Here is a 12,687-nt window from a genome sequence, read left to right on the forward strand (position 1 = left end):
CTCCTAATAACCCTATAAGTTAGAGGCTCGTAGTCTTTCCTCTTTACAGATGGGGAAGCTAAGACACAGAGAAGTTAAATTTCTTGTCCAAGGTTACAACTACGATCAGTCTGGCTTCAAAATCTATCCTCTTAATTACTTCTCTATAACTCCCCAGCTGCTAGTATCACCATTTTATTGTCTCACTGTTGGCCATGGAAACATGGATAATCAGCCAGAGAATGTCTTTAGGACCTCCTTGCCCCTATTCCTATGTTCCTTGGACCTTCAGACTGAAATTCACCCTGCTTGACCTCTTGTTCCCTTCCTTATCTGATAACTAGAGACTGTCTAAATAGAAGGGACCCAAAAGGTCACCTAGCCCATCCCCAAACTATCCCAGCCTCCACTTTCCTCCCTGCCACGGAATTTCCCTGGCTCTTTGCTCCAGAGCTGGCTACATACCATCTCCACATAGCTCGGAGGCATAGAAACTTCTTCATTTCTGTAAACCTGTGGTCTATCTTCCCACTTTCTCTCATTCTACCTGGCACATATTGGGTATTTAATATGTGTTAGCTGATAGTTTTATTTTGGTTTTGCTTCATTAATGCTTCTTGGTAGAGAGGAAAATACTTACCTCACTTGGAAATAATATGCAGAGGTCAGTCATCCCAATAATGTATTTCCCCACAGAGCTACTCAGATTCCAATCAGTCCAGATTCACTGAGCACCTACTGTATATGTAGCACTATGCTGGGTGTTTTCAACTGCAATGTCTTATTTCATTCCCACAGTTTCCCCAAGAGATAGTCTCTATTTGACAGATGACTAAACTGAGGCAAGTCCTCCTCCACTGGAGACAGTTAAAGCAAGAGTCATACCAGTTGGATGCACAGACTTAGAGCTCAGGGCTTTCAGCATTGCCACAGAGAGTACATTTCTTACACAAATGCACATAGCAACCATCTCACAACACAGCGGGAACTACTAGTAGAGCCCCGCCTGGGCACTTGGTGCTGTGAGTACAGGAAAAGGTGCTTTTCAGAGACATGGATATGGGAAAATCTACACATGATGCTTTGTCTTGGATGAGAGTGAACAAAAAGTGGATAATGGTGAGGCAGGACACAAGAGTGAACTTTGTTTTTCTGAGAAGCAACTTGCATGTATTATTTACCACAAATACACTCACACTGGCCTCAATTTACTTTCTTCCCTTTCCCCTCCCCTTCCTCCTCACTTTTGTCCCTGAAGTAGACTTACTCTGCAGAAATTGAGAAACCTCTTCCAACTGGGGGATGTTATCTTCACGGAAGCCACAGTATTTTTCCAGAAGTGGGAAGATATGATTGTGCTCGTAGCAAGCGTGGGTTTTATACAAGGACTTCAGGGTTCTGAATACTGTCCCCCATGTTTTCTTTTCTTCCTCAGTGTATTCCACTTGAGGGATGGGCTGCCCACTGCAATACAGGTATGAAATATCTGACCTCAGTAGGGCAAGTGTAAAGAAGAGGAAGGAGCATTAGCAGGGGGAGATAGGTTCAGGGTCTGTGAGCTACTGCCACCCGGACTACAGGGGATTTCATAAGTTATCTGTAAGAGGAAAAGTCTACTTCATAATATAGGAAACATTCATACAATTTGGTTAAAGCAATGATACAAGCTCTCAACTCACCAACCACACCAAGGAGATCTCTGCCTCACTTTTGGAAATCACTTGGACTTTCAGCTATCCCATCTTTCCAATTTTTACCAGGGTGGAAGTTTGCTTAACTGCAGGGACCTGGCAGGTAACACAAATTGGTAAAGTAGTAGGTATGGACAATAAGATGGTGAGACCAAGACAACTGAAGAATGCATCCTGTTTCTAAATAAAGGCATCCAAGTTCAAGTAAAGCAATGTCCTGGTTTCTATTGTGTCAACTAACATAATTATATCTTGGGGGGTAAAGTGAATTTAATATGTAGACTGTGAGTTTGAGACCCTTGCTTATTGAGCATGGCTAGATTTGCTATTTCTGACCTTAGGAAGCTATAAAGGTATTTAAAAACATGCTAGGTATAAGATATGCCTATGTAGCATCTTCTGCTATGACACATAGAACTACAGGGACCTGGTTAAAGTCTATGTTGGATCCTGCCCCGGAGATCCTGAATCTGTGGGGGAGGGAAAGCCAAGGCATCTGGATTCCAATAAGCTCCCAGGGGACAGAGTATAGTTTGAGAGTCATTAGTTCAAAGGGTATTTTTGAAAAACATTTTACTGTGTTCTCAACAGTAAAAACAAATGAAAATCAAACAAAGCCTGACTTTAAAAACCAGTCACTGTTCTTTGCACTGTAGGGCTATTTCCTAACAGGGTACACAATGTCTGGGACAAGGCAGAGCTGTTTACTTCAAAATTATGGATCATCTTCAGGTTCCAAAGTAGGTTTCTCCTGCCCTTTCAAAGTTGTAGCTCATCCAAGGGCATTAACACAGTCACTGTATGTTCCACAGAAAGGTAGGGAGGGATTAGGGGTGAAAGATAGATTTTTGCTTAAGAATTGGAAGCAGGATAATCTCAGAAGACCCTGTAATGGCCAGTAGGGATTGTGAAGAGCACATCAGGTAAGCCCCTGCCTGAGGATGCACCATTATTTTAGGGCTAAGTGCTAATGGAAGGAAAAAGCAGGCTTTGATGATGAACAGGGATGGGTTCACTAGTTGGTTCTGGCAGTGCCTAGCTAAATAGTCTCTAGAAACTTTTTTAAAGATTTTATTTATTTATTTATAAGAGACACATACAGAGGGAGAAAGAGACAGAGATACAGGCAGAGGGAGAAACAGGCTCTCTGCAGGGATCCCGATGTGGGACTTCATCCCGGGACTCCAGGATCATGCCCTGAGCTGAAGGCAGATGCTCAACCATTGAGTCACTCAAGTGTTCCTAGAAATTTAATAAACCTTTCTAAGCCTAGTGTGTGCAGCTGCTACATGGGTTAATGATAAATATTTGGAGGACATAGAAGAAAATTAGGTGAAACACTATATATAAATTACCTAATCTTGGTGCTGATCAATGATACCATTGGGTAATGAATGCATAATTATCATTATAACGGATTCTTATTTAGACGAGATTGGACGCGTTCAGGGTGGTATGGCCATAGACCAGATTCTTATTTAAAAAGAAAGATATTTGCTACTTTGTAACAAAATTTTAAGAGATAGTAATATCCTGGGTACCAAGATGTCCCCCTGGTTGATATTTGCTGTTCCAGGGGTTCAATATACCTTCTCCATTCTTTCAGTAAAGCACTCTCCTCCCCCTCTCAGTCTGAGGTTCGGGTGGAAGGAGACTCCACCACTCCCACCTGGGCAGTGACCAGGTCTGGCTAATTAGACTGTCTTATTTCCCTAGTCATACAGACTTGGTGAGAGATGGGCCCATGTCCTGCTCCGAACCAATGAGACTCAGTGAGAAAACTCGTGTGGATTCTGTTGGAAAGAGATAGAACCTGTGAGTGAGTTGGAGTTTCAGCCCAGTGGCACAGGGCTCACCTCCAAAAGAGATGAGACCGATGCGAGAGACTAAGGCCAATGTAGAGGACTCCAGAGAGTCAGAGGGAGGAATGGAGGAAGGAACAAGTGTGGGATCTTGAGCAAGTTATTGTCACTTTCTGATATATATATATATTTCCCCTGCATATATATATATATATATATATATATATATATATATGCCACTTTGTAAGTGGCAATATCACTTTCTGAGATACATAAATATATATTTGTGTGTGTGTGTATATATATATATATATATATATATATATATATATATATCTTGTAATGTTGTAATGGCAATCAAATTAAGTCATATCTAAAGTGCTGCCTGGATATACTAAGTATTTCAGAATTTATTTTCTGTCTCTCACACATACAAACCAACTTCCATGATCTACTTAGCAATTAAACATAGAACATCTTATTCCATCCACGATTTCAATCAAGAGACCTGAGATTCTATGAGATCCTTGGTCTTTGAAGAAATTGTCAATTATTTTTACCAAGTCATGATCTCATTAAGTAAAATAAACTAAGATATTTTAGGAAGAGTGTCAATTTGGTTTAAAATGAATAGGAGACTTCTAGTCAAACCAATTAGAATCTATCTTCAAAAAAAAAGTTTTCAGTAGAAAATATTGTTTCTGAATTATTCCACCAATCAAATATGGCACTCAAGATACTCTGGCACATGGCATAGCCTTCCCTATCTTTGGTGTCTTATTTTACTTCAGGTCCTCCCACTCATGTAATTATTACAAGATAAAAAATTTGGTGCCCCAAGACACAACTGTAATTTGTCAGTGGCCTTCAAACTAATGTTTTAAGATTTTTTTTTTTTGGTGTACTCCATTGGTTTTATTTTTTTTTAATTTATTTTTTATTGGTGTTCAATTTACTAACATACAGAATAACCCCCAGGGCCCGTCACCCATTCACTCCCACCCCCCGCCCTTCTCCCTTCTACCACCCCTAGTTCGTTGCCCAGAGTTAACAGTCTTTACGTTCTGTCTCCCTTTCTGATATTTCCCACACATTTCTTCTCCCTTCCCTTATATTCCCTTTCACTATTATTTATATTCCCCAAATGAATGAGAACATATAATGTTTGTCCTTCTCCGACTGACTTACTTCACTCAGCATAATACCCTCCAGTTCCATCCACGTTGAAGCAAATGGTGGGTATTTGTCATTTCTAATAGCTGAGTAATATTCCATTGTATACATAAACCACATCTTCTTTATCCATTCATCTTTCGATGGACACCGAGGCTCCTTCCACAGTTTGGCTATCGTGGCCATTGCTGCTATAAACATCGGGGTGCAGGTGTCCCGGCGTTTCATTGCATTTGTATCTTTGGGGTAAATCCCCAACAGTGCAATTGCTGGGTCGTAGGGCAGGTCTATTTTTAACTCTTTGAGGAACCTCCACACAGTTTTCCAGAGTGGCTGCACCAGTTCACATTCCCACCAACAGTGTAAGAGGGTTCCCTTTTCTCCGCATCCTCTCCAACATTTGTTGTTTCCTGCCTTGTTAATTTTCCCCATTCTCACTGGTGTGAGGTGGTATCTCATTGTGGTTTTGATTTGTATTTCCCTGATGGCAAGTGATGCAGAGCATTTTCTCATATGCATGTTGGCCATGTCTATGTCTTCCTCTATGAGATTTCTCTTCATGTCTTTTGCCCATTTCATGATTGGATTGTTTGTTTCTTTGCTGTTGAGTTTAAGAAGTTCTTTATAGATCTTGGAAACTAGCCCTTTATCTGATATGTCATTTGCAAATATCTTCTCCCATTCTGTAGGTTGTCTTTGAGTTTTGTTGACTGTATCCTTTGCTGTGCAAAAGCTTCTTATCTTGATGAAGTCCCAATAGTTCATTTTTGCTTTTGTTTCTTTTGCCTTCGTGGATGTATCTTGCAAGAAGTTACTGTGGCCGAGTTCAAAAAGGGTGTTGCCTGTGTTCTTCTCTAGGATTTTGATGGAATCTTGTCTCATATTTAGATCTTTCATCCATTTTGAGTTAATCTTTGTGTATGGTGAAAGAGAGTGGTCTAGTTTCATTCTTCTGCATGTGGATGTCCAATTTTCCCAGCACCATTTATTGAAGAGACTGTCTTTCTTCCAATGGATAGTCTTTCCTCCTTTATCGAATATTAGTTGACCATAAAGTTCAGGGTCCACTTCTGGATTCTCTATTCTGTTCCACTGATCTATGTGTCTGTTTTTGTGCCAGTACCACACTGTCTTGATGACCACAGCTTTGTAGTACAACCTGAAATCTGGCATTGTGATGCCCACAGATATGGTTTTCTTTTTTAAAATTCCCCTGGCTATTCGGGGTCTTTTCTGATTCCACACAAATCTTAAAATAATTTGTTCTAACTCTCTGAAGAAAGTCCATGGTATTTTGATAGGGATTACATTAAACGTGTATATTGCCTTGGGTAACATTGACATTTTCACAATATTAATTCTGCCAATCCATGAGCATGGAATATTTTTCCATCTCTTTGTGTCTTCCTCAATTTCTTTCAGAAGTGTTCTATAGTTTTGAGGGTATAGATCCTTTACATCTTTGGTTAGGTTTATTCCTAGGTATCTTATGCTTTTGGGTGCAATTGTAAATGGGATTGACTCCTTAATTTCTCTTTCTTCAGTCTCATTGTTAGTGTATAGAAATGCCATTGATTTCTGGGCATTGATTTTGTATCCTGCCACGCTACCGAATTGCTGTATGAGTTCTAGCAATCTTGGGGTAAGACTTTTGGGTTTTCTATGTAGAGTATCACGTCATCGGCGAAAAGGGAGAGTTTGACTTCTTCTTTACCAATTTGAAGGCCTTTAATGTCTTTTTGTTGTATGATTGCTGAGGCTAGGACTTCCAGTACTATGTTGAACAGCAGTGGTGAGAGTGGACATCCCTGTCTTGTTCCTGATCTTAGGGGAAAGGCTCCCAGTGCTTCCCCATTGAGAATGATATTTGCTGTGGGCTTTTCATAGATGGCTTTTAAGATGTCGAGAAATGTTCCCTCTATCCCTACACTCTGAAGAGTTTTGATCAGGAATGTGTGCTGTATTTTGTCAAATGCTTTCTCTGCATCTAATGAGAGGATCATATGGTTCTCGGTTTTTCTCTTGCTGATATGATGAATCACATTGATTGTTTTACAGGTGTTGAACCAGCCTTGTGTCCCAGGGATAAATCCTACTTGGTCATGGTGAATAATTTTCTTAATGTACTGTTGGATCCTATTGGCCAGTATCTTGTTGAGAATTTTTGCATCCATGTTCATCAGGGATATTGGTCTGTAATTCTCCTTTTTGGTGGGGTCTTTGTCTGGTTTTGGAATTAAGGTGATGCTGGCCTCATAGAACGAATTTGGAAGTACTCCATCTCTTTCTATCTTTCCAAACAGCTTTAGGAGAATAGGTATGGTTTCTTCTTTAAACGTTTGATAAAATTCCGCTGGGAAGCTATCTGGCCCTGGACTCTTGTGTCTTGGGAGGTTTTTGATGACTGCTTCAATTTCCTCCCTGGTTATTGGCCTGTTCAGGTTTTCTATTTCTTCCTGTTCCAGTTTTGGTAGTTTGTGGCTTTCCAGGAATGCGTCCATTTCTCCTAGATTGCCTAATTTATTGGTGTATAGCTGTTCATAATATGTTTTTAAAATCGTTTGTATTTCCTTGTAGTTGGTAGTGATCTCTCCTTTCTCATTCATGATTTTATTAATTTGAGTCTTCTCTCTCTTCTTTTTAATAAGGCTGGCTAATGGTTTATCTATCTTATTAATTCTTTCAAAGAACCAACTCCTGGTTCTGTTGATCTGTTCCACAGTTCTTCTGGTCTCGATTTCGTTGAGTTCTGCTCGAATCTTTATTAACTCCCTTCTTCTCTTAGGTGTAGGATCTATTTGCTGATAGTTATCATGATGACACTAAATTCATATCTCTCAATAGTAACTCTGAATGTGAACGGGCTTAATGACCCCATCAAAAGGTGCAGGGTTTCAGACTGGATAAAAAAGCAGGACCCATCTATTTGCTGTCTACAAGAGACTCATTTTAGACAGAAGGACACCTACAGCCTGAAAATAAAAGGTTGGAGAACCATTTACCATTCGAATGGTCCTCAAAAGAAAGCAGGGGTAGCCATCCTTATATCAGATAAACTAAAATTTACCCCAAAGACTGTAGTTAGAGATGAAGAGGGACACTATATCATACTTAAAGGATCTATTCAACAAGAGGACTTAACAATCCTCAATATATATGCCCCGAATGTGGGAGCTGCCAAATATATTAATCAATTATTAACCAAAGTGAAGAAATACTTAGATAATAATACACTTATACTTGGTGACTTCAATCTAGCTCTTTCTATACTCGATAGGTCTTCTAAGCACAACATCTCCAAAGAAACGAGAGCTTTAAATGATACACTGGACCAGATGAATTTCACAGATATCTACAGAACTTTACATCCAAACTCAACTGAATACACATTCTTCTCAAGTGCACATGGAACTTTCTCAAGAATAGACCACATACTGGGTCACAAATCGGGTCTGAACCGATACCAAAAGATTGGGATCGTCCCCTGCATATTCTCAGACCATAATGCCTTGAAATTAGAACTAAATCACAACAAGAAGTTTGGAAGGAACTCAAACACGTGGAGGTTAAGGACCATCCTGCAAAAAGATGAAAGGGTCAACCAGGAAATTAAGGAAGAATTAAAAAGATTCATGGAAACTAATGAGAATGAAGATACAACCATCCAAAATCTTTGGGATGCAGCAAAAGCAGTCCTAAGGGGGAAATACATCGCAATACAAGCATCCATTCAAACACTGGAAAGAACTCAAATACAAAAGCTAACCTTACACATAAAGGAGCTAGAGAAAAAACAGCAAATAATGTTTTAAGATTTATTAAATGTTCTTGGTCAGGGCAGTCAGAGTGTTACATGGCAGATGGGCAGAGATGAGGGTAGCTAGCAGTGAGGGGACTTATCTGCTTTTCTATTTTCTATAGTAATTCACTCTGACCCCAAATATTCACATCTCAAAGCAAAAGCCCTGGAGCTAACCAGCCCCCTCCTCTCATTCACCACCTCCATTCTCTTTGGCTATAAACTCCAACTCAATCTTTAATCTCAGCCTAAAGGTTACTTCTTGCTGACCCATTCATTCAGTCTACATTTAAACTCCTAATGATATGGCCTCATGACACCCAAGTTTTGACTTTGGTAATACCTATCACATTTATTGTCATTAAAAGTGTCACACTTTTGTCATTGTCTTCCTCAGTATTCCCCCGGAGGACATGGACCCTGTTTGTCTTACTTTTGGGATAGGCTCTGGAACTTAGTAGATATATTTTATCACTTGATCAATATCCTGTGATTCTAGGACTCATGATGCATGAGTTTATGCTTTATTCCCTTTGTGGAATAATGACTGGGAAAGCCCCAGAGATCTGAATGTGGGGGCTATTGGCAGAAGCCAAGGAAGAAAGCCACAGTTCAGTCCTGAAAGACATTACATTTTCTGGGGTGGGATGAACAAGCCAAGGAGAACTGAGAAGAAGCCCCAGAAGGGAAGGAGGGAAACCAGTGGAGAGTGGGGAAAACATTCGATTCTCATTGTATGTGATAGTTATCCTACGTATAGTCATCATGAATTCTGAACGCTAAACCACTGGTCCAAAAGGAAACACAGGACTAGGGTCCCATGAGCTTCTGGTCCCATTTTTATCAACTGATAATACTGAACCTTGTTTTGTGTGACCTTTATATAAAGAAATCTTGTTTAATATATATGGTTGATTCATCAACATTGAACTCAAGCATGGTAACTCATGTCTGCACGAAGCTTACCTAACACACACATTTTCTTTAAAAGGCACATCCCAGCCATCTTGCACTTAGAAACCCCACACAGCACTTTACCACAGTGTTAGGGGGCCATTTTAAATGTTAAAATTATCAACAAAAAGTACAAAAATTTGGCAAACGTGACTCTAAATAGATCTCAAAAGGTAGTTATTTATAGTATAAGAGCTGAAATAAGAAGGTGGTGTCACCTTATTCGACCTGGAAACTTGTGTATCAAGCAAGCAACTCAAATTTTTCCCCATTCTGTGCGTGTCTGGGAATAATTGCAGAAGTGCCACAAGTATCGACTTGGAGGTCTCAAATAAAATGTAAGCAAATAATTCTTTTTTTAAAAAAAAAGATGTTATTTATTCATAGAGACACAGAGAAAGAGAGAGAGGCAGAGACATAGGCAGAGGGAGAAGCAGGCCCCATGCAAGGAGCCTGACAGGGGATTCAATCCCTGGTCTCCAGGATCACGCCCTGGGCTGAAGGCGGTGCTAAACCGCTGAGCCACCTGGGCTGCCCTAAGCAAATAATTATTGAATAATGGGAATTCACTGTGCCAGATACTGAGCTAAGAAACTATTTCAAAGAAGAAAGGGATGGTAAACAGCATCACAAGTTTTAAAAAGAGGAACTAAAATGAGTTCTGAAATAGGCTCTGAATTTGAGAACAAATTCACCCCTACTAGTCACATGGCCTTCGCCACATCACTTAACCATCTGAGATTCAACTGTAAAAATCAAGAAACTGACTAGATCTCTAAATTTCCTCAGAGAGCCAGCCACAGATGGTTCCATCCACAGATGGTTCTCAATAATCAATTTAACTTACTTGATAAACATCCAGGATGGTGAGGCATTCAATCAAGTCCATGATTCCTCATTAGGTTTAACATTTTTTATGGAAAAGAAGCTAGGGGATCAGTTTCTTCCTTCAAATCCTGACAGCTAAGCAGTAAATGAATGTACTTCCTAAGAAGCCCCTGGCTTATATGAAAAATGTGATCTCCTGACTGAGAATCCCAGCACTCAGTGAAGTGGATGAGTTTGCTTTGGAGTTGAAGAAACCTGAATTCAAAACTGGACAATGCCACCTACGAATTATATGATCTCTACAAGTTACTCAGCTGCATTAAACACTAGTTTTCCAATCTGAAACATAAGGAGTTATTATGAATTCTAAATGAAATCATGAAATCATGTAAGCAAAGCATTTAGCTAAGCCTCAGACATAGCAAGGAGATCATAAATACAATTTACTTATTGATTACCTGAAAAAGGATTCCTGTCTACACCTGATTGGATGGTGTCCACCCGATCATGCTAAAGCAAAGACAGGGACGGGGGGTTGCCATATTCCATGATTCTTGCTTGTTATAAGCCAAGGCCCAAAGGCACCTAGATTTTTTTTTTAATTTTTTATTTATTTATGATAGTCACAGAGAGAGAGAGAGAGAGAGAAGCAGAGACATAGGCAGAGGGAGAAGCAGGCTCCATGCACCGGGAGCCTGACGTGGGATTCGATCCCGGGTCTCCAGGATCGCGCCCTGGGCCAAAGGCAGGCGCCAAACCGCTGCGCCACCCAGGGATCCCCAAAGGCACCTAGATTTAACCAAGGTCAGCACAGTTCTGAATTTTTCCACTGTTGGGAGTCATTCAGAGAAGGAAATTGTCTTACTTTTTCTGGAGGTCTTTCCATCTGGAAGATAACTTTGTACCCAGTAAAAAGAACCCTACCCTCTTCCTTATCTTCCCCATAGTCTATCAAAGCTATTCAAGTACCATTCCCTCAGGGCTCTGGTCAACTTTTAAGTCTCTTTTTGAGCCTGTCTTTTCTCATGTCCTTAACTCAGGAATGGAGCTCAGGCCTCAAACACCATGTTTCCCATGGTGGCATTTCTGTAGTCCCTGAGGACTCAAAATAGCAAAAACAGTTCTCTTCCCAAATGATATCCTTGATATTTGCATTTTCCTTTGGCTAAAATAGGGTAGAATCCCAGACGAGGGAAAAAAAAAAAAAAAAGGAACTCATCCAAAAATTATCCTACACAGCTGGGTCAGATCAGATAAAAGTAGAACACTGAGGCAAGGCTTATCTGAAACATCAAATGATTCATTCATTATTTCAGTAAAGCAGCCAATTCCTCCTTGAATGTAAATGATTCTCTTTTTCCTTTCCCCCTGTTTAATGTGGAGAATACCAGAGGCTGTTTTATTCAGGGCTGAGGCCTTTTATAATTACGTCAGACATTAGTGCCTAAGGATGGGACAAAGCTGAGAAGAGGGCTGGGCCCCTGCGCAGTAGGTAATTTTGTTTTGTTTACCAGCATTTAAAAAAAAAAAAAAAAAAAAAAACATGTGTTATTAAAGGGAGGGTTTAAACACACACACACACACACAAAGAAGGCAGGACTCTATGCTAGTATTCTCCAAACTCGGATGAGGAAAACGTAAGCTAGGTGTGTGCTTCTTCTCTTTTCCCCCAAAGCAGAGCGGACTTACTGTCGGTAGTTGTAGGCGATGTCGGCAAATTGCTTTCGTCTTGCTCGATACACAGGATCTTTAAAACCCTAGGAGAAAGAAGATGTTTAATTTCTCAAGGCTTGAGCAGGGACATCCAGCATATTTATGCACGATTCGAATGGGGGCTTGTGAGCCCTGACAGTCTAGCTCTCCTTCCTAAGATTTACATTCTGAAAATAAAGCTTCAGTGAAACAAAGGGTAAGCTCTCCCACTGAGTATTATGGATGGCACAGCATTAGCAACACCTTCAACTCAGCGTAGGCCTCTCTGCTGTGGAACTTCAAAGTGCAAACAGTGTACAGATTTAAAAAAAAAAAAAAACACCCTCATCTATAGCATTTCTAACTCACAAACTTGCTAAATTAGGCCCTTAGTAGGATAGACGTTCATGATGAAAATATACAATATCTACTAAATTCCTAACGAGTGGTATGTGTCTAGCACTACTTCCCGACTTCTTAATAAACAAACAAATACACACTTGCTGCTATTGCAATTTTTTAAAATACTATTCATTGAGTGCTTACTATGTGCCTGTCTGTGTGGGCTAGGGACTTCTTTTATTTATAAGTCTCACAAAAAACCTGTACGGTTGATCGGTATGATTATCCCCATCCTTCTCAAATCAACAGTGACCCAGGGAAAGAGGAGTCAAGCGAAGATGAAGAGAGGGTTTGAATCACCCAGTTTCATGCTCTTTTCACTACAATTCAGAAATTGTCAAACTTTACACCATGGCAGGGGCTCAAC

General features: G+C 40.1%; 1 protein-coding gene across 1 annotated transcript in view; it reads right to left on the reverse strand.

Annotated features, from left to right (window-relative positions):
* Positions 1–12,687, reverse strand: part of PAH (phenylalanine hydroxylase) — a 79,898-nt gene that overhangs the window by 17,802 nt on the left and 49,409 nt on the right. The window contains exons 5-6 of the mRNA XM_072773375.1: positions 11,916–11,983; positions 1,247–1,443 (exon numbers count right to left, since the gene is read on the reverse strand). Coding sequence (XP_072629476.1) covers positions 1,247–1,443; positions 11,916–11,983 — 265 coding nt within the window. The remainder of the gene's footprint in view (positions 1–1,246; positions 1,444–11,915; positions 11,984–12,687) is intronic.

The sequence above is a fragment of the Canis lupus genome, chromosome 13 (assembly GCF_048164855.1).
Source record: "Canis lupus baileyi chromosome 13, mCanLup2.hap1, whole genome shotgun sequence".
Classification (NCBI taxonomy): domain Eukaryota; kingdom Metazoa; phylum Chordata; class Mammalia; order Carnivora; family Canidae; genus Canis; species Canis lupus.